Below are 21012 nucleotides of genomic sequence, written 5' to 3' on the forward strand. Positions count from 1 at the left end.
TGCATAGTAAGTAATGCCTAACTTGGCTCACTCGTACTATATAGTATAACACTCAGATACACATAACAGCAGCGCCATCTATTGGTTTGGCGCAACTATGATCACATGTTATGAACACACATTTATTTTAGCAACTAATGAGGGATCAGGTTATTGCTCTGGAGGATATGCTGAAAAATGGACAACTCTCTTTCACTTTAATTCAGAAAAGTTTCTCTAAATTCTACAATGACGCACTAGCTTCGAACGCTGAAAACAAACTATAGCGCAATGGAAAACACACGCTGGAAACATGGCATCTATTAATCGGTGTTTGATAAATCAATGGGTCTCATCATTCTTATTTTGTCAAACCCTAGACGTTCAACGCGAACTTTTAATCGACCATTTATTTTACTTGATTTATATGGTTTACATTCAAACAAAAGTAACTTCACGGTATAACAGCCTAACTTTTTCACTGTATCAAAATATCTTTATTATATCTTCGACTGATTTCGAGCGTGGTCCTTAATTCAATTATGCAATCAGGGGTCTATTCTGTATATTTCTGAAAAGTCAGTAATTACTGATGACAAAAAAACTACTGGAAAGATGCTTGAAATGCTGCTTTTTGGATATTTGATTACATGCGTTTCTGGTAAGAATTTTTTGTCTTCACTCCCGACATGAAATAGCGGTATATTCTGGACTCTTTGGCCAGGGAGGATCAGACGTGGTGCTGTCCTGTTCTCTGGTGGAGGAGGGTGGGGGAATGGGAGGTGGGGCTCTCTTCAGCCTCACCTCAGCCACGCTTGTCCTCAGAGACCTGGTCGTGACCCCTGATCTTTCACCTGATACTGATGACCCCCTGCTGTCCCCGATCCTGACAACATCATCTTGGAGGCTAAAGGTTGGTTCATTATCAGGTTCTCTTTTGTACAGCAACGATACCTGATGAAATTACCTTGCCCTTCTCTCTCCCTCACACCATCCCTCTCCTGCACTCTCCCTCCACCCCTCTCTGCTTTCTGACAGTTGAGTCTCCTGAGATCCCAGAGGCAGACCTGCTGCTCCACGCTGACTGTAACGAACAGGAAGTGACATGTGAGGTCAGCCGCTACTTCCTTCATAAAGCAAAGGAGGACTCCACAGAACCAGCTTATTTTATTGGCTCCTTGCAGATGGAGGGTGGCGTGCTCAGCCTCAAATTGGTCCTGCAGACACTGCCACTGGACCAATCAGATCGTCCAGCTCTCATACAAAGCAAACTGGAACTCCCCCTCAGCCACTCAGGAACTTTGCTGACTGAGGGTGAGACAAGGAGGTTATTATAATGCTTTTGATAGTGTGCCTGTGGTAGAGTATTGTAATGATTCATTCTCTCACCCCAGCCTCTTCTCTCATCACCCCTCTTTCTTTATCTAGTACTTTGCACTTTCTCTACTTTTCACTTGCTTCTTTCTCCATAATCCCTCCTTTCTCTCTCCCTTGTCTTCCCCAGTGGTGTTCCTGGTGTTCTCTCGCTCAGAGTCCCACGCTGCTCCTCTAGGGGGCGTGGCCTTCCTGGACTGGCTTCAGGCAGCAGGCCCCACCCCCAGGGCAGGAGCTGGGGCTTGAGTGGCAGCACAGAGGAAGTGGGAGGAAAATGCTGGAGATTAGGGCAGGGCAGACGGAGGCAGAGGAGGGGCCAGCAGGTGAGAGAATAAAGGCATTATTTAAGTAGTTATGATGGTGCTATTAGTGTTGGATGAGTTAGGTCTACTTACCATCACAACATAAAGTGCATTAGGACCTCCATGGTCAACATTCCAACTTTATTATCCACCCAGAGACGGAAAATACACGTCTTATTACTGTCATAGCTAGGAACCCAGAGGTTTACTGAATGATTACTATGAGAATTGGACCTCATTTTTCACCTCATCATACTCTGTTTCGCATCGTTTTTTTCTCCTCCGGTACACGTAGAGAGGGAGGGTTCGAGCGTGGATGCCGCCCTGCTGGTGGGGCAGGGTAATGCGTCTCTGACTCTGGCCAGACTGAAGGTATCTGACGAGGGGACCTACATCTGCACCGTCAGCACTGGACTGTACCAGGCCCAGCAGGTCATACAGCTACACGTCACACGTGAGTCCCTCTAAGAACACTTGTGATTGATCGTCTCTTTACATAGGGAGCAGTTAGCCTAGTGGTTAAGAGCGTTGGTACAATAACCGAAAGGTTGCTGGTTTGAATGTCAGCGACAAAAATGTGGAAAATCCCTTAAGCAAGGCACTTAACCCACATTGCTCCTGTGTACATTATTTCTCTACACATATGAACATGTGTTTATTACATTAGGTGTCTATGTCATGTGAGACATACTGTGCACACTATTCACATCTGAATACGAAGTCTCTCTGTCTTGAGAACCTCCTCATGTTTCTCTCTCTGAGGACAAGCTGGTATTTCGGGATGAGTTGCCCCAGAAACTGAGCTGCCACTGCAAGAACTACTACCCTCTGGATGTCCAGGTGTGTCTGGTGCGGTCGACCAATGAAATATCCAGTCATTCATATTCACAGATACCACTGTTTCAAAGTGGTTAGCACACAAGCACACAGCGATCATACCTCTAATGACATCAGAAGATCATTGGTAGGTCATCGTACAGCACTTATAATATGGATATCCTAAATATCACAGACATTATACTGAGACTCTCTTCTCTCTCAGATGGAGTGGTTCTCTGTCTCCTCTACAGACTCAGAGCCTAGCGTCCTATCAGACCAGGTGTCTCTCTCAGATGGAGTGGTTCTCTGTCTCCTCTACAGACTCAGAGCCTAGCGTCCTATCAGACCAGGTGTCTCTCTGATGGAGTGGTTCTCTGTCTCCTCTACAGACTCAGAGCCTAGCGTCCTATCAGACCAGGTGTCTCTCTGATGGAGTGGTTCTCTGTCTCCTCTACAGACTCAGAGCCTAGCGTCCTATCAGACCAGGTGTCTCTCTCAGATGGAGTGGTTCTCTGTCTCCTCTACAGACTCAGAGCCTAGCGTCCTATCAGACCAGGTGACTCTCTCAGATGGAGTGGTTCTCTGTCTCCTCTACAGACTCAGAGCCTAGCGTCCTATCAGACCAGGTGTCTCTCTCAGATGGAGTGGTTCTCTGTCTCCTCTACAGACTCAGAGCCTAGCGTCCTATCAGACCAGGTGTCTCTCTCAGATGGAGTGGTTCTCTGTCTCCTCTACAGACTCAGAGCCTAGCGTCCTATCAGACCAGGTGTCTCTCTCAGATGGAGTGGTTCTCTGTCTCCTCTACAGACTCAGAGCCTAGCGTCCTATCAGACCAGGTGACTCTCTCAGATGGAGTGGTTCTCTGTCTCCTCTACAGACTCAGAGCCTAGCGTCCTATCAGACCAGGTGTCTCTCTCAGATGGAGTGGTTCTCTGTCTCCTCTACAGACTCAGAGCCTAGCGTCCTATCAGACCAGGTGTCTCTCTCAGATGGAGTGGTTCTCTGTCTCCTCTACAGACTCAGAGCCTAGCGTCCTATCAGACCAGGTGTCTCTCTCAGATGGAGTGGTTCTCTGTCTCCTCTACAGACTCAGAGCCTAGCGTCCTATCAGACCAGGTGTCTCTCTCAGATGGAGTGGTTCTCTGTCTCCTCTACAGACTCAGAGCCTAGCGTCCTATCAGACCAGGTGTCTCTCTCCAGCCATCGGCAGCACAGCGACAGGACCATGTCCATCTCCTCCCACCTCACCCTTCACCCCTGGAACCACGGTCACCTGCAGAGTGACCCACCCGGCCCTGGACACACCCCTCGCCCTCAGCCTGACAGTAGAGACACCTGAGCCAGGTTGGCTGCTACAGACACAGGCGTGAGAGGACAATAGGAAATTAGGTGAACATCAGCATTGCTGATGGGTCACGTTCATTATGCGTGAATGGACAACTAAAATAGAGTGTTCTTATCAGGCAGGTTCAGATACTGCTCTTTTGCTAAATGTTTTCTCCTGTTGGGTGCCTGCTGACTGTGAGTCATTGGGAGAACCTGAGCAGAAACAAAATGGTGTCCATTCATATTAGTCCAAAACGGTTCCTTGTTGTTACAGATTCCTACTGGATGGTCCTGGGTTTTCTGGTTATCACCGTTCTGTTCTTCTACCAAGTGATGAAATAGGTAAGTTCCCCATGCTCCCTATGGACCTCCTTGTATTTGTAACTATTGTTTGTAGTAAGACAACAGTCGCCTTGAGATGATACATTTTTCTTATTTTTTTCTTGCATGTCTTAAGAGTTGCTGTAATGTGAATTACTGTTGTACATTTTCTTTAATAGTATCATTGATGTTGTTCTCTGAATCTGGAGAGACGGTGTGGGATTATACCTGTTCATTTTCACTTCAATGATGAAAACATTCATGTTGATGATTTTCTTTATTAGCATCAAGTGGTCAGCATGCGTTTAAAGAATTCTCACGATCCAGTTGTATCTCTCCCAGTATTATCATGTTGTATAATTTATTTACCTAATAATATTATTGCACAATATTATTAGATCATTGTTTTGAGTAATCACCACTATTTTCATTCAGAAATGCAACTTACACATAGCTAATATTCATTTTTTTTGTACAATGTGTCAAACAGTCCCTCTATCAACCATTGAGAGGAAAATTATATTTTCTGGAATATCCAACACCAAAAGTAAAACATGAACTAACTAAAAAACACATTTTCAGGAGCAATAGTCTGGCAAAGATGAAGTACTTTATAGTACTACTTGTACGCTACTATGGTTTTCATTTTTTGTTTTTTCCCTGACAGAATACTACTGTAGCAAACATTGTTCTCTGGTTGTGTATTAGTTATTTTGAAAGCATGTGAGCAACAAAAATTTGGCAAACTCTTGAGCTTCATTACATTGCATGAGTTATTAATTGGGCGCATAGCTACAGTAGCCTATACACAGGTCCTGAAAACCACTAAACCAAACAAAATAAATGTACAATCGGCAGTTAAGTTTCAGAAATGGCAGATACATAGGTCACACAAATAGGCAAAACTATGGACATCGTCTGCCATGCAAGTCAAGTAAGACACAAACACTACTTCCATTGGGCCTATTGGATACTGTAGGTAACAGCCTATTGGCTACTATAGGTAACAGTCTATTGGCTACTGTAGGTAACAGTGTGTGTGTTTTTGTTGGTTTGATGTGCAGGAAGTGGGTCATTTGGTTATGTCCTCTCCAGATAGGGGACAGTCTATTGAACCATTCCTCCCTAACCCTGTACCCTCTACTAGAACGTACAAGAGTGTCTGAACACAACCACAACACAGTAAAGCTGCTCACTAATCAATCAAAAATGTACTAGGTTTTATTACACAGACCTGCCTTTAGGTGTGTCGAGAGTTAATACTCTATAGACTTGTCTGCACTCCTGAAAGAATACTCTATGTAGGTACAGACTGTCTGTTTCTGTCTGTCAATGTCAATCTAGCTAACTGTCCATCTGTCTGTCTGTGGTACAAGAATAAAGATATACTAAAAGTCAGTGTCCCAAAAGTGGTTTCTGCCTTTTCCAGTATCCTGCCTGGCTTTTCTTATTCTCTCTCTATCTCTCTCTCTTAAACACCACAGTCAGCGAGTGAGAGGAAGAGGGAGGTAAAGGAAAAGGCAGGAATGCCCGTCAAGGCCTACATCAACTAACCCTGGAAAAAGCTACTGGCTACACTGATTTGGATCACAAGTACACACACACATGACAAAATGATCATACTCTTAAACATGACCTTGTATTAGTAAGTAGTATTAATAATGGTAGTGGTATGAGGTACGGGATCAGGAGGGGTTGTTAGGTACTGTATGTCAGTATCAATTTACAAATGTGGTACGCTCTCCAAAAGGTAACACGAACAAGCTTTGGTGTATCTGGATAGAAAGAACTGCTTCTCTGCTGCTCTCTCCTTGCACTCCCTCTCTCCATGCTCTCTCTTTCACTTCTTCCTACTCTCTCTCTCTCTCTTTCCCTACAGTATGCTCCAGTCCTCTCTGTCCCTGTGTCACAAGGGGTTTCTTTATCTCCTCCCTCCTTCATTCCCTTCCTGCTCTCTCGCTCTCTCTCTCCCTACTGCACACTTCAATAATGTATGAGACGCAGAGGCAGGAGATAGTGAGTGAGACAGCACACCAAAACAGAGGAAGAAAGATGGATCAAAAAGAAGGGCAGGAGGACGAAGAGAAAAGAGAGCAACAACATCTACACACTAGCGTCATGTTTAAGTGCTAGATGGAAGACCTGGTGTGGAGGATAAAGGGGACGGGACTGGAGTTTGGATTTGGGTCGATTTTGTTTTCTTCTTCTCTTCTATTTCGCTCTCATGTCTGTCCTGCCACGCTGGGATTACTCAATAGAAGAAGTACACTATGAGAAAGATGGAGAGCGAGAGAGGGGGATATATAAAGGGTAGTGGGGGGAAGGGAGAAAGAGATAGGGGGGAGAGAGGGATATATAAAGGGTAGTGGGGGGTAGGGAGAAAGAGAGACGGGAGAGAGAGGGATATATAAAGGGTAGAGGGGGTAGGGAGAAAGAGAGAGGGGGAGAGAGGGATATATAAAGGGTAGTGGGGGGTAGGGAGAAAGAGATAGGGGGGAGAGAGGGATATATAAAGGGTAGAGGGGGTAGGGAGAAAGAGACGGGGAGAGAGAGGGATATATAAAGGGTAGAGGGGGTAGGGAGAAAGAGAGAGGGGGGAGAGAGGGATATATAAAGGGTAGTGGGGGGTAGGGAGAAAGAGATAGGGGGGGAGAGAGGGATATATAAAGGGTAGTGGGGGGTAGGGAGAAAGAGAGACGGGGAGAGAGAGGGATATATAAAGGGTAGTGGGGGGTAGGGAGAAAGAGATAGAGGGGGGAGTGATGGATATATAAAGGGTAGTGGGGGGTAGGGAGAAAGAGATAGAGGGGGAGAGAGGGATATATAAAGGGTAGTGGGGGGTAGGGAGAAAGAGATAGGGGAGAGAGAGGATATATAAAGGGTAGAGGGGGGTAGGGAGAAAGAGAGACGGGGAGAGAGAGGGATATATAAAGGGTAGAGGGGGGGTAGGGAGAAAGAGAGAGGGGGAGAGAGGGATATATAAAGGGTAGAGGGGGGTAGGGAGAAAGAGAGACGGGGAGAGAGAGGGATATATAAAGGGTAGAGGGGGGTAGGGAGAAAGAGAGAGGGGGAGAGAGGGATATATAAAGGGTAGAGGGGGGTAGGAAGAAAGAGATAGAGGGGGGGAGAGAGGGATATATAAAGGGTAGAAGGGGTAGGGAGAAAGAGAGAGGGGGAGAGAGAGGGATATATAAAGGGTAGAGAGGGTAGGGAGAAAGAGATAGAGGGGGAGAGAGGGATATATAAAGGGTAGTGGGGGGTAGGGAGAAAGAGATAGGGATATATAAAGGGTAGTGGGGGGTAGGGAGAAAGAGATAGAGGGGGAGAGAGCGATATATAAAGGGTAGAGGGGGTAGGGAGAAAGAGATAGAGGGGGGAGAGAGGGATATATAAAGGGTAGAGGGGGGTAGGGAGAAAGAGATAGGGGGGAGAGAGGGACATAAAGGGTAGAGAGGGGGTATGGAGAAAAAGGGGGAGAGAGGGGGATATATAAAGGGTAGAGGGGGGGTAGGGAGAAAGAGGGAGAGAGAGAGGGAGAAATAGGGGAGAGAGAGGGAGATATAGGGGGAGAGAGAGAGGGATATATAAAGGGTAGAGGGGGGGTAGGGAGAAAGAGGGGGAGAGAGAGAGGGATATATAAAGGGTAGAGGGGGGGGTAGGGAGAAAGAGGGGGAGAGAGATAATTCAATAATTGTGTCAGCAGATGTATGGGTTCCTAAATCCCAAACTGAAGATACATATAACAATGTGTTTACAGCTAAATAATGATCTTTGCATTCAGTGTGTTACATCTACACGTGTTGTTTCTACTGAATGACTGGTACCAGAGGCCTTATACTGTTTCAATCATTTACTGTCATTGTCATGAATTATTGACATAAGAGTAGGCACTAGGAGACCGTCAGAGCAGGGCAGACCTGGGCTTGTTATAAGTGCACACTGATTATAGCTGTGGCCTTCGCCTTAATATCTACTGCACTTGACTAGTATGGATTCAGAATTGCATTAGTGGAAACCAAGACTGTTCTCAGGACAGGCCTGGCTGCAGCTAGATATTGTTAGCATTTTAGCTAACCCTAACCATTTTCCTAACTTTAACCTAATTCTCCTAACCTGCCACGTTAATTCTCCTAACCAGCTACGAAAAGTCACTTCTGCTAATCAAAACGGCAGACCTGCCCTGAGAGCAGTGTGAGTATCCGCTAATGCAATACAGAAGTATGGACATTCATTTAATCTGCACAATAATTCATATGCCAAGAAATTTCGAAATGAAGTTTAAAAGACATGAAGAAACCGTCTAACTGACTACATGCGAGTGGGGTCCTGTGTGGCTCAGTCGGTAGAGCATGGCGCTTGCAACGCCAAGCGTCGTGGGTTCGATTCCCGCTGGGGCCACCCATATGTAAAGTAGTGGCCCCAGCCGACTTGTAAGTCGCTTTGGACAAAAGCGTCTGCTAAATGGGATATATTATTATTATTATTATTATATTATATTAATGAATGGTAATAAGGGAAAGTGAATAATGGTACTTACAGAAAAGGACTCCGACCACAAGAACTCCAATGATACCCATAATGATCATCATCTGGAAAGAAAAGCAAATGGAGAGTTAAAGGCTTTCTTTATTCTTCTATTCTTCTAGTTAATAAACCTGATACATTTTCCTTGGGATGATTAAACATGTGTTTTTTATTCAGGGATGAAGTGTCTGCGGATTAACGTTAGTCCTGCTGACCAAAAACACACACACACACACACACACACACCAATCCAGCACAATGACAAACACAAAATGCAGACCGTAACATTTCATCACACTCCCTTGTGTCCAGTCAGTGTATTTTTGGTGCTATTGCTATGCAATTAATAAGAATAACTGCATGTAGAGAAAACTCTGCAGTGAGAGCCTCCCTATTTTCTCGCCCACAGACGCTAATTAGGGGATTAGTGCGCGGGAAAGGGGGGTGACAGTGTTGTGTGTTCGCCTCAGCGCCCTGCACCACCATGGCTCAGTTGGTTGGTGGAGCGTGGTACTGGTTGGTGGAGCGTGGTACTGGTTGGTGGAGCGTGGTACTGGTTGGTGGAGCATGGTACTGGTTGGTGGAGCGTGGTACTGGTTGGTGGAGCATGGTACTGGTTGGTGGAGCGTGGTACTGGCGTTGCAACACCACCACGGTTGTGGCTCTGAATGATTCCCTCGTGGGCCACATACAGTATACTGGATATATATGTTAACTTGAATATATGACAGTACACTGTCACTTTTTTATTTATTTTATTTTTTATTTTACCTTTATTTAACTAGGCAAGTCAGTTAAGAACAAATTCTTATTTTCAATGACGGCCTAGGAACAGTGGGTTAACTGCCTGTTCAGGGGCAGAACGACAGATTTGTACCTTGTCAGCTCGGGGATTTGAACTTGCAACCTTCCAGTTACTAGCCCAACGCTCTAACCACTAGGCTACCCTGTCATAGACAGCCATGTTGTATGGATAGAAAGAGTTGGCTAAATAACCCTATTACATTCATTATCAATATTACCATTACCTTGCAATTCTCCTGAATATGAACATTTTAAGTCCTTTTGGATGAAAGTGTCTGCTATTGTGAATGACAGTATAATCCTTGATCACTGTCATTACCTTTGCGTTTTTCCACCAGTATTTGCTCTTGAGTTTGGCTGCACAGCTCTCGAACTGGGAGGCCCCGGCCTGGAGAGCATCCGCTCTGTCATCCAGCTCCGACAGCTTCTGGTCCCTCTCCAGAACCTTGTCCACATTCACCCGCATAATATCCACCACCTGGAGAGGAGAGGAGAGGGGTAGGTGGGGAGAGGAGTAGGTGGGGAGAGGAGTAGGTGGGGAGAGGAGAGGGGTAGGTGGGGAGAGGATTAGGTGGGGAGAGGAGAGGGGTAGGTGGGGAGAGTAGGTGGGGAGAGGAGAGGAGAGGAATTTACTGACATCCCGAGCCATAGAAGCCCACATCACACAATTTAATACAGCATGAAACCATTCCCAAGCTGCAGTGCAGTCCATTACTAACATAAAGAAAATAACATGGTTGATCAATTTATGTTAATAGCTAACATAACGTTGGCCATAAAAATAGAATATATAAAACATCATCATAGACAGCCATGTTGTATCGTATGCTAGCCATGTTGTATCGTATGCTAGCCATGTTGTATTGTATGCTAGCCATGTTGTATTGTATGCTAGCCATGTTGTATTGTATGCTAGCCATGTTGTATTGTATGCTAGCCATGTTGTATTGTATGCTAGCCAAATTGATATCTTGGGTATTGTATTTTGGAATAGTTGTTACAACATTTCTCAGCGCTTCATTCATTATGCACACACCACAAACACACAGCAATAAAATGACAAATTCATGTTGTCAGGTCGATGGAATATCATGTTGATCCCAGAAAGCCACACCCCCACACCCTGACGGAGACTGCATAGCCAAAGCATTACTGAAATAAATCGTAAAACAAATCAAATTGCATTGTAGAGTAGACTATGCTACTCTATTTTTAGATTTCCCAACAATCAAAGAATGTCAGCTCTGTTTCTACATCTTGACTCGGGACTGCATTTCTGTCCAGAAGGTTCTTCCTTTACTTCTGCCCTCATTCCTTCCCTTCCCCTATTTCATTGAATTGGATAAATGAAAGCAAAAAGGGGGAAACTAGGTGGCGCTATTGCTTACACCAAGGAGAGTGAATGAGTGCAGAGAGCAGGGAGCCACTGGAAATGCAGCCCAGATCTGGCCTAATTGCTGCTAGTTGTCTCACACTGTGACGTCAATCCCAGATTGACAAGCTAGCTACTTGCTGTATTTTAAAATGTTGTACGATATGATTTGGCACGAGTGGGAGTACTGTTAGGAGCATGGTATCGAAACCCGGAGCAGGTTGGTTGGTACTGTATGTGCGTGTCACACTAGCTCACCTCCTCCACTTGGGCCTGTGTCTGTTGTAGCCTGCGGTTGCTGGAGGTGTTGGGAGGAGGGGGTGGGGGCCCTCCACCTGGGGCTCCATCTGCTCCTGGGGCCCCTGGGGCTCCGGGAGGTCCAGCTGGGGGAGCAGCATCTGGGGCAGACCTGGGAAGGGGAGAGGTAGGAAGGGACAGAGAGGAGAAGAGATGGGAAAGCGAGGGATAGGCGGGGGGAAGGAGGGAGACGGGAAGAGAGATGAGGAAGGGGAAGAAAAATAAATGGGGAGATGAGAAAGGGGAGAGGAAGAGAAGAGACAGATGTGAGGAAGAGGGGGAAGGGGAGGAGGAGAACATTTTACATTTAGCAGTCAAGCTGAAACAACTACATTTTAGAGGTGTTGTAACTCAAACTTTTTTCAAAAAATAAGCATTGATAACAGTACTCAGTGATAAAAGACATTCAGATTAAAAGTTTAAAAACACAGAAGGGCAGGTATAATAAGGAGAGGGGAAAGAGGAGGAGGAGGAAATAAGGGATATGAGCTAAAGGAAGGAATTGGAAGCAAGAGAGGGGAAGAGGGAGAGGAAGTGTATTGGGGAGGCTATATCGCATTAGTGGAAACCAAGACTGTTCTCGGGGCAGGTCTGACGGTTTTGACTAACAGAAGTGACTTTTCATAGAATATTGGGAGAATGCCCTGAGAACAGTCTTGGTTTTCACTAATGTGATGCATTAGAAAGATGAATGATGAGGTACAGAAAGGAGAAAAGCTGTTGGTGAGGAGAATAAAGGGGATAAAGTCAGAGTTGTACATGGGATAGATGCCTCCCTGAGACAGAGAGAGAGAGAGAGGGGGGGGGGACAGAACGAGAGAGAGAGGGGGGGACAGAACGAGAGAGAGAGGGGGGGAGACAGAACAGAGAGAGAGAGAGAGAGAGAGAGAGAGAGAAAGAAAAAGAGAGTGGAGAGGGGGACAGAGAGAGATGGAGAGAGAGAGTCAGATTAAGCAAGATGGAGATGAGAAGAGGAGGATGAGAGGAAAGGCCAAAAGAAAAGTAAGGGGGGCTGTAGAGATGGTGAACAGGAGAGATTGGAGAGAAGAGGGAGATTAAGAGAGAGGGATAAGGAGAAAGGGAATAAAAAGAGAGAATAGAGAGAAAACTAAGAAGGGTTAAAAGATGGGGCAAACAACTAATTTGGTTCAGAGAAGGGGAAAGAGAGGAGGAGGAGGGGTGATGAGGGAAAGGGGAGGGGTGAGAGGGGAACGTTCTAACACAGACAGCCTCCATGGACTCCTATGTGGGTGTTGGTCCTGACTCAGACTATTGAAAATAGCCAAATATACAGTACAGGCAACTATTGCATAAAGAATATAGCCATCATTTGAAAGGCATGAACTTGTTCTATACTGCAGGTGCAGGACAGTCTCATCCCAGATGTCATGCGTAGTGCCCTACTGTATTTCCTCCTGTAACAGGAGAAGACGACAAACATCTTGCACAGTCTTAGCCTCAGCTCAGACCAATCCATTCACATTGATATTGATTTTCTAATACTTCACAGACATTTGATAACCTGGAAGTCCCAAGAACCATATGGTTCAAACCCCATAGTATAAAGAAAGAAAACATAATTTCAGCTGAAATAAGCCAATTATTAATTAAAATAATCATTAAAAAAATGAATTTCTTTTGAAGCCCAGAAAAGGACTGAGGGTAATCAACTACAGTAGACGAGATCCATCATTCAGAGCTGCTGTGACCGGAAAAGACTTGCGTCAGCAAAATACATTAAGCTCGAACAAATCAATAGAGCATAGAAAGAGCCTGACAACATGATATAGATACTCAACATATTAGAATAAAACATGTTTAGTGAATAGAACAAATCAATAGAATAAGTAAAAAATAGGAAGCCCTGCATTGATACTCACATGTTCTATGCAGCTGCTTGGAACTGACTCACTGTCAGTGAGCGGTGGGGGTAGGGAAGGGGGGGGCGAGAGACGAAGGGCGAAGGGTCTGAAGTCAAAAATGTAAAAAGCAATGGGAAAAACCTCTGCTGTCGTCCAAAGATGTCCAGAACCTCAGAGACTCGACTGATTAAATTGATGCGTTAATAACAAACGGATGCAGAAGCTGGTGCAGTAATCTCAAAGCAATGCTTTAGCACCGCAAGTCATCCCCAAAGTACCGCAATACCCAGACAAGCGTCGGGTAATAATTCGCTCGAAGAAAGGCAGCGGAACAAGAGGTTGAAAATGAATACGGCTGATGCACAGATTCTTAATTTCAGTTCGTAAAATCCATAAGAGATAAATCCAAGGATGCTTGGCGAATTTCTTTCGATAATAAATCTATGCAAGAGAAGTCGTGATATTCCAAGAATGCTGAGTCGAGATGCTCAAAATCACACCAATGGTTTAGGTTGCACGTTCCCCTTCCAAACTAAACGCAACTGATTTCATGTTCCTTTAGATTACCCAATTATATAATTTCACTATAATTTCCCGGCGAGTGTGTGGAAGCGTATCTGTGTGTGTGGGTTTGTGGGCTAATTTCGTTAGTGTTTGTGTGATGGCACTATACTGCAATAATGCGTCGCTCCCCTTCCCCTCTCTCTCTCCAGTTGGACTCATAACGATGGTGCGGTACCTCTTTCCCAGCCCCCTCCCTCCCCTTTCTCTCCACACTTTGCAGTACTGCAGTTTTCTCTGTGTCGGATAGGGCGGCAGGACGACACTGCGGTACATTGCTTGGTACAGAATGTTGACTCCGCAACCCCCCCCCCCCCCCCCCGCACACACGCTCTCTGACTTGTAAGTGCTCCCTTCTCCACCGGGACGACTAGGCCTCTCACGAACACCCAGTTGTAGACTACTCGCTATCTGTCCCTATGTTTGATTTACTCGTTTCATCATGACCACAACTCGGTTATTCCTCTTTAGTACATTAATACAAAATGAGAGAGGACGCAGTGCAAACGTTATTGCACAGCAGTGAGCTGTTGTATGGATCAATATAACCCGGTCGTCTGCATTGAAAACGTGCTAGACACGCCGTGGGGTAATTTAATATGTGGAATGCTTAGTCAAATATAATATTTGGTTAACTGATTGATTATTGATTATATATATATATATAGCAATTACTGCTATAGGCACATTCACATGGATCAATAATTTAGGTAAAAATAACTAACTACCTTAAGGTCAAATACTAATGTAGGCTTACAATAAAAATCACTAAAAATGAATGAGCTTCTGTTTATTATCATCTTACACAACACATATGGTATACCCACAACATGACTTACATTAGTCCCCAAATGTGATAATATTAACCGACCATAGAGCATCACATTTTTGTGTGGTTCAAAACCTGTATTTTACAGATGTGCGTGTTGATTTAGTGCTAACAATACTAAATGAATCCAACATTTTCCAGCTGTCAACTTAACAGAAAATGTACAATCAGCTTTCTCTTACCAAATGGTGAAAATAAGGGGCTGATATAAATCTAAGTGGCATAATTGAGTAACTCACATTTCTCTCTTTAGAGTCTGAATGTGGTCCAGTGGGCAGGTTGTTAGTACAGGAGTCGTTTAGCATTGTTAGCCAGACCGCTCAGTCCCAGATCAGATCAGCGATGTTTCCCAAAGCGGTTGAAGTGTCGATAGAGGAAGCGGATCCTCTTCTCCATGTCATGTTTGTCCTGTGTCATCATCCTGTCTCCTACCATCCTCTTCTTCCTCGTCAGACGCTGCAGCTCATTGCCACGGAAACCCTTCACCCAGACCGGCCCGACGATCAGATCCTTAGGGTGGGCTTTGAAGTCACCTACAGACAACGCGTTAGAGATGTAAGGCCTGTTATAGGAGAGAGTGTGTGTGTGTGTGTGTGGTTCGACACGTGCCTATGTATTGCTGAACAGTGCAATGGTGCTGAAATGGGTCAAACCCTATAGAAACTGGACAGCACTTGTGGACAGCAGCATGTCGCTGAAACTGAAATGGTTTTAGCCTCATAGATTGGGCAGTACTTGTGGACAGTGCCATGGTGCTGAAATGGTTTGAGCCCCCCTAGAGACTGGGCAGTACTTGTGGACAGTGCCATGGTGCTGGAATGGTTTGAGCCCCCCTAGAGACTGGGCAGTACTTGTGGACAGTGCAATGGTGCTGGAATGGTTTGAGCCCCCCTAGAGACTGGGCAGTACTTGTGGACAGTGCCATGGTGCTGAAATGGTTTGAGCCCCCCTAGAGACTGGGCAGTACTTGTGGACAGTGCCATGGTGCTGGAATGGTTTGAGCCCCCCTAGAGACTGGGCAGTACTTGTGGACAGTGCCATGGTGCTGAAATGGTTTGAGCCCCCCTAGAGACTGGGCAGTACTTGTGGACAGTGCCATGGTGCTGGAATGGTTTGAGCCCCCCTAGAGACTGGGCAGTACTTGTGGACAGTGCCATGGTGCTGAAATGGTTTGACCCCAAAAAGACAGCACTGTACCATTTTGTATCAACTGGCAATATGGCAAAAGCCTTACATTACATTTTTAGCATGGGGCAAAAGTGACATTTTCATATCTACCTGGTAAACAAGAGTATATTTTAAGTTAGTCCAGAGGACAGTGTCATGCTGCTGAAATGGTTCAAGTCCCAAGAGACTGGGCAGCACTTTCATAAAGATATTAAAGTTGTGCATCAACTCAATGTCTTGACATCAGGTCAAATGAGCTATGATTTGATGCTGATAACTTCTCAATTACCTAAAATTCCTATGTTGTCATAAACCCCAAACATGCTCCTCTTCTCAGTCCACCTGTCCACCTTCTTCAGCTCAGGAATGGCATTCATACGGACTGGACAGCACACACCTGTAACACACATTTTGATCTCATTAGCTGGGCTACTTCCAGTGCCAATAGAATGTTAAATTGACAAGAATAACTATAATGACTAATGCTACAGTATAAACAATGATTGTATGACACCTAATGTTTCAGTGTACTGTTTGTAGTACACACATTAAAACAGATAGCCTTGGTATGACATATCAAATTCACAGGGCCCTGGTTGGAAAATTGTGAGCTCACAAAATAGGCCTATTATGACATTTACAGCAGCTACAAAACATTGCATCTGAATTTCAATGTATTATACACATACCAGTGCCTATCTGTCTGGTTGTTTGTAGTGTGGAGTGGCAAAGAGACACCCCAGCCTTCAGCCACCCTCTCAACAGAGACATGGCTCACCTGAAATACACACAGAGGTCGTCAGTCATTGTTGAAAGGTAAAATAGCTAGCTAAAACTTACTAGATAACTAAATAAGAAAATGTACAGTACAGCACATGACACGATAAAACATATTGCTACAGCCTAGTAACCTACCTAGCTACTAGTGTAATATTAGGTACAATCTTTGCAAAAACAAGAGAGGTAGCTAATGTAGCTAAAATAAAAAATATGTTCCTCTTTGCCTACAAGTTGACCTAGCTAAGCTAGCTCAGCCAGCTAGCGTCGCAAGCAGGCAAGACCATGTTTACCTGAAGCGTTGCACGTCTTTATGACCTTGTTGTCGTCAAGCTAATATGATAATAAAAATCTAATACAAAACAAAGGGACGCATTAATAGCTGTTCATTAACTATAGACAAATCGAAATTCACGTTTTAAAGCGTCGACATGTATAAAGTCATGCATGCCATACGGGCACCTCCATTTTACTATTATTCCCATGATGCAACGCGTATTTACCGTAAAACTCCTAAACATCCACATCAACAATTATCTGTTCATAGGGCTTTCATTTTTTTGAAGGTCTACAAACTGAACTACTGTAGACTACATTTTATCCACTAGGTGGACACATTCAGTTCATACATTCCCCACATCACATACGCATAAACACTATGAAGACACACACACTTTGTGTTGGTTTCAGTCTTACTATAACAAAAACAGCTGACTGGAATAAGGCGTCTGTTTCAAAGAAGCAAGCACAGCAGAAATTAATTCGGTCTAATTTTCAGTTCTGCTTTGACGTCAGTGTCCTTCAGCGGAAAATAAAAATGAAAAACACATTACTAAAAATATAACAACATTCCATTGATGGCCCGACACCTATACTGACTTCTGATACTCATGCATGCCCAGATGTTGTGATAATTTTGCAGGGGGCTGCATGTTTTAGTAAATCTACTGGCCGGGTTTACAAAGCATTTGCACAAGTGCAATGTACAGGAAAGGCCATTTTGGAATCTTTATATGAAAAATGTCTCATGTTATATGGCAGAGGAGATATTCTATCAATAATAACTTGTGATATGAATGATTATTGTGGATAGGTAAGAAATGGGATTTATTATAAAATGCTTTTTTTTTTTTTTAAACAAACCCAAGTATTTAAAAACCCAAACATTCAAACTAAACAGTTTGAGAGAATAATAGCTGCATTTATTAAGACTTTACAGCCTGGTGTATCATTGTTCTACATAGCTGTTTTTTAAATATTATTCTGTGTACACACAGTGTACTCAGTGGTGTAAAGTACTCCAGTAAAAATAATTTAAAGTAATATTTAAATAGTTTTTGAGGGTATCTGTACTTTACTATTTTTATTATTCTGTGTACACACAGTGTACTCAGTGGTATATAAAGTATTTAAGTAAAAATACTTGAAAGTAATATTTAAATAGTTTTTGATGATATCTGTGCTTTACTATTTTTATTTTGGACAACTTTTATTTTTACTCCACTACATTCCTAAAGACAATACTGTACTTTTTACGCCATACATTTTCCCTGACAACCAAAAGTACATTTTGAATGCTTAGCAGGACAGGAATATGGTCAAATTCTTGCACTAATCAAGAGAACACGTGGTCGTCCCTACTGCCTCCTTGGACTCACTTAACACAAATGCATCTTTTGTAAATTATGTCTGAGTGTTAGAGTGTGCACTTGGCTGTCCATACACTTTTAAACAAGAAAATTGTGCTGTCGGCTTTGCACCTTTACTCCTACGTTCATGTACATATTACCTCAATTACCTCGACAAACCTGTTCTCCAGAACATTGACTAGGTACCCCGTATATATACTGTTGCCTCGTTATTGTTATTTTATTATGTTACTTTAGTTTATTTAGTAAATATTTTCTTAAGTCTATTTTTCTTAAATGCATCGTTGGTTAAGGGTTTGTAAGTAAAGCATTTCACAGCAAGGTCTGCACCTGTTTTATTCGGTACATGTGACAAATACATTTTGTTTTGATTAATATAAGGAATTTTAAATTATTTATACTTTTACTTTTGATACTTAAGTATATTTAAAACCAAATACTTGTATACTTTTACTCAATAAGTATTTTACTGGCTGACTTTCACTTTTACTTGAGTAACTTTCTATTAAGGAATCTATGCTTTTACTCAAGTATGACAACTGGGTACTTTTTCCACCACTGAGTGTAGTACTGTAGATAACTGTAGACCTTCAGATTCAACATCTGGATTAAAAATCAGCTGAACAGAACAGAAAAATGCAATATACAGTGCCTTCAGAAAGTATTCACACCCCTACATTTCTTCCACAATTTGTGTTACAGCCTGAATTCAAAAAAGAAGAAGCAGACATTGAAGAATATCCCTTTGAACATGGTGAAGTTATTAATTACGCTTTGAATGGTGTATAAATAGACCCAGTCACTAAAAAGATACAAGCGTCCTTCCTACTCAGTTGCCGGAGAGGAAGGAAACAGCTCAGGGATATCACCATGAAGCCAATGGTGACTTTAAAACAGTTACAGAGTTTAATGGCTGTGATGGGAGAAAACTGAAGATGGATTAACAACATTGTAGTTACTCTGCAATTCTAACCTACAGTAACTGACAGAGTAATGTCACGGCTTTCGTCTGTAGAAGGAGGAGCGGACCAAAATGCAGCGTGGTTGTTATTCATTTTACTTTAATAAAGAAACTGTACACGAATAAACTAACAAAACAACAAACGTGCAAAAACCTAAACCAGTCCTATCTGGTGCATAACACAGAGACAGGAACAATCACCCACAAACACACAGTGAAACCCAGGCTACCGAAATATGGTTCCCAATCAGAAACAATGACTAACACCTGCCTCTGATTGAGAACCATATCAGGCCAGACATAGAAATAGACAAACAAGACATCCAACATAGAATGCCCACTCAGATCACACCCTGACCAACCAAAACATAGAAACATACAAAGTAAACTATGGTCAGAGTGTGACAAGTAATAAAAAAAGGAAACCTGTACAGAATACAAATATTCCAAAACATGCATCCTGTTTGCAGCAAGGCACCAAAGTAATACTGCAAAAAATGTGGCAAAGCAATTAACTTCTTGTCTTGAATACAAAGTGTTATGTTTGGAGCAAATCCAACACAACACACTACTGAGTACCACTCTCCATATTTTCAAGCATAGTGGTGGCTGCATCATGTTATGGGTATGTAATCGTTTGTAATTGTTAAGTACTGGGGAGTTTTTCAGAATAAAAGAATTAACGGAATGGAGCTAAGCACAGACAAAATTCTAGAGGAAAATCTGGTTTAGTCTGCTTTCCACCAGACTCTGGGAGATGAAATATTTACCTTTCATCAGGACAATAACCTAAAACACAAGACCAAATCTACACTGGAGTTACTTACCAAGAAGACAGTGAATGTTCCTGAGTGACCAGGTTACAGTTTTGACTTAAATCAGCTTGAAAATCTATGGCAAGACCTGAAATTGGCTGTCTCGGCCTCCTGTATCTATGCTGCAATAGTCTATGTGCCGGGGCCTAGGGTCAGTCTTTTATATCTGGTGTAATTATCCTGTCTTATCTGGTGTCCTGTGTGAATTTAAGTGTGCTCCCTCTAATTCTCTCACTCTCCCTCTCTTCCTCCCCTCCCAGAGGATCTGAGCCCTATGACCATGCCTCAGGACTACCTGGTCTCATGACTCCTAGCTGTCCCCAGTCCACCTGGTCATGCTGCTGCTCCAGTTTCAACTGTTCTGCCTGCGACTATGGAACCCTGACCTGTTCACCGGACGTTCTACCTCTCTCTACCGCACCTGCTGTCTCAACCTCTGAATGACGATGCTGGTCATCTGGCCTTAATGGACATGCACTATCTCCACCTGGCACAGCCAGAAGAGGACTGGCCACCTCTCAGAGCCTGGGTTTTCTCTAGGTTTCTTCCTAGGTTCCTGCCTTTCTAGGGAGTGTTTCCTAGCCACCGTGCTTCTACTGTACATCTACATTGCTTGCTGTGTGGGGTTTTAGGCTGGGTTTCTGTACAACACGTTGTGACATCTGCTGATGTAAAAAGGGCTTTATAAATACGTTTGATTGATTGGTTAAAGTGTTTACATGACTATTGCCATACTCGGCCTACTGCCATAATCAGTTTAATATCGAATTATTAGTGTGCATGTAAAAGTATTAAATGATCAACAAACAATTTGACAGAACTTGAAGAATTTTGAAAAGAATAATGGGCCATCTTTACACAATCCAGTTGTGGAAAGCTGTTTGAGACTTACCCAGGAAGACTCACAGCTGTCATCTTTGCCAAACGTGATTCTAAAATGTATTGACTCAGGGGGTTGAATACTTATCTTTCATATTTGTTTTTACAATTGTTAGAATTCTCCTTTCACTTTGACGTTAGAGTATTTTTGGTAGTTGACAAAAGAATTACAATGAAATATATTTTAATCCCACTTTGTAGCACAACAAAATGTGGAAAAATCAAAGGGTGTTATACTTTCTGAAGGCTCTGTACATTCAGCAGACAATCTATCTTATCTCATCACTCATCCGCCTCCTCTCAGCTGCCAGTAAAAGGCTGGTCATGGGAGCCTACTGATATGGCCAGACTGGGTTCAAATGCCTTCTGTTTCATTTTTCTGTATTTATATGTT

The 21012-nt window shown here is 43.4% G+C and overlaps 2 protein-coding genes and 1 pseudogene across 2 annotated transcripts; 1 reads left to right on the top strand and 2 right to left on the bottom strand.

Annotated features, from left to right (window-relative positions):
- The first annotated feature begins 594 nt into the window (after positions 1-594).
- LOC135520585 (tapasin-related protein-like) lies at positions 595-4298 on the top strand (annotated as a pseudogene).
- An 81-nt stretch (positions 4299-4379) lies between these two features.
- Positions 4380-13737, bottom strand: LOC135520586 (vesicle-associated membrane protein 1-like). The gene is made up of 5 exons (XM_064946241.1): positions 12999-13737; positions 11080-11230; positions 9769-9927; positions 8659-8710; positions 4380-6389 (listed from the first exon to the last, which is right to left on the bottom strand). Coding segments are annotated over exons 1-5 (381 nt in total). The 5' UTR covers positions 13001-13737; the 3' UTR covers positions 4380-6372.
- A 579-nt stretch (positions 13738-14316) lies between these two features.
- mrpl51 (mitochondrial ribosomal protein L51) lies at positions 14317-16801 on the bottom strand. The gene is made up of 4 exons (XM_064946242.1): positions 16608-16801; positions 16227-16315; positions 15827-15934; positions 14317-14903 (listed from the first exon to the last, which is right to left on the bottom strand). The coding sequence occupies exons 2-4, from the start codon at positions 16306-16308 to the stop codon at positions 14707-14709; spliced, it is 387 nt and encodes a 128-aa protein (XP_064802314.1). The 5' UTR covers positions 16309-16315; positions 16608-16801; the 3' UTR covers positions 14317-14706.
- Between the last annotated feature and the right edge of the window lie 4211 nt (positions 16802-21012).

The sequence above is a fragment of the Oncorhynchus masou genome, chromosome 29, assembly GCF_036934945.1.
Source record: "Oncorhynchus masou masou isolate Uvic2021 chromosome 29, UVic_Omas_1.1, whole genome shotgun sequence".
In the NCBI taxonomy this organism is placed as follows: domain Eukaryota; kingdom Metazoa; phylum Chordata; class Actinopteri; order Salmoniformes; family Salmonidae; genus Oncorhynchus; species Oncorhynchus masou.

What these genes read in the sequence shown, in the direction of transcription:
- LOC135520586 (XM_064946241.1), bottom strand. An exon ending in CACAGGCCCAAGTGGAGGAG is followed by an intron (nt 9,928 to 11,079) that starts GTGAGCTAGTGT and finishes TCTCCTCTCCAG; the next exon opens with GTGGTGGATATTATGCGGGT. An exon ending in ACTGGTGGAAAAACGCAAAG is followed by an intron (nt 8,711 to 9,768) that starts GTAATGACAGTG and finishes TTTTCTTTCCAG; the next exon opens with ATGATGATCATTATGGGTAT.
- mrpl51 (XM_064946242.1), bottom strand. Translation starts at nt 16,308, where the DNA reads ATGTCTCTGTTGAGAGGGTGGCTGAAGGCTGGGGTGTCTCTTTGCCAC. An exon ending in AACCAGACAGATAGGCACTG is followed by an intron (nt 15,935 to 16,226) that starts GTATGTGTATAA and finishes TGTGTGTTACAG; the next exon opens with GTGTGTGCTGTCCAGTCCGT. An exon ending in TGACAACATAGGAATTTTAG is followed by an intron (nt 14,904 to 15,826) that starts GTAATTGAGAAG and finishes CGTTGTCTGTAG; the next exon opens with GTGACTTCAAAGCCCACCCT.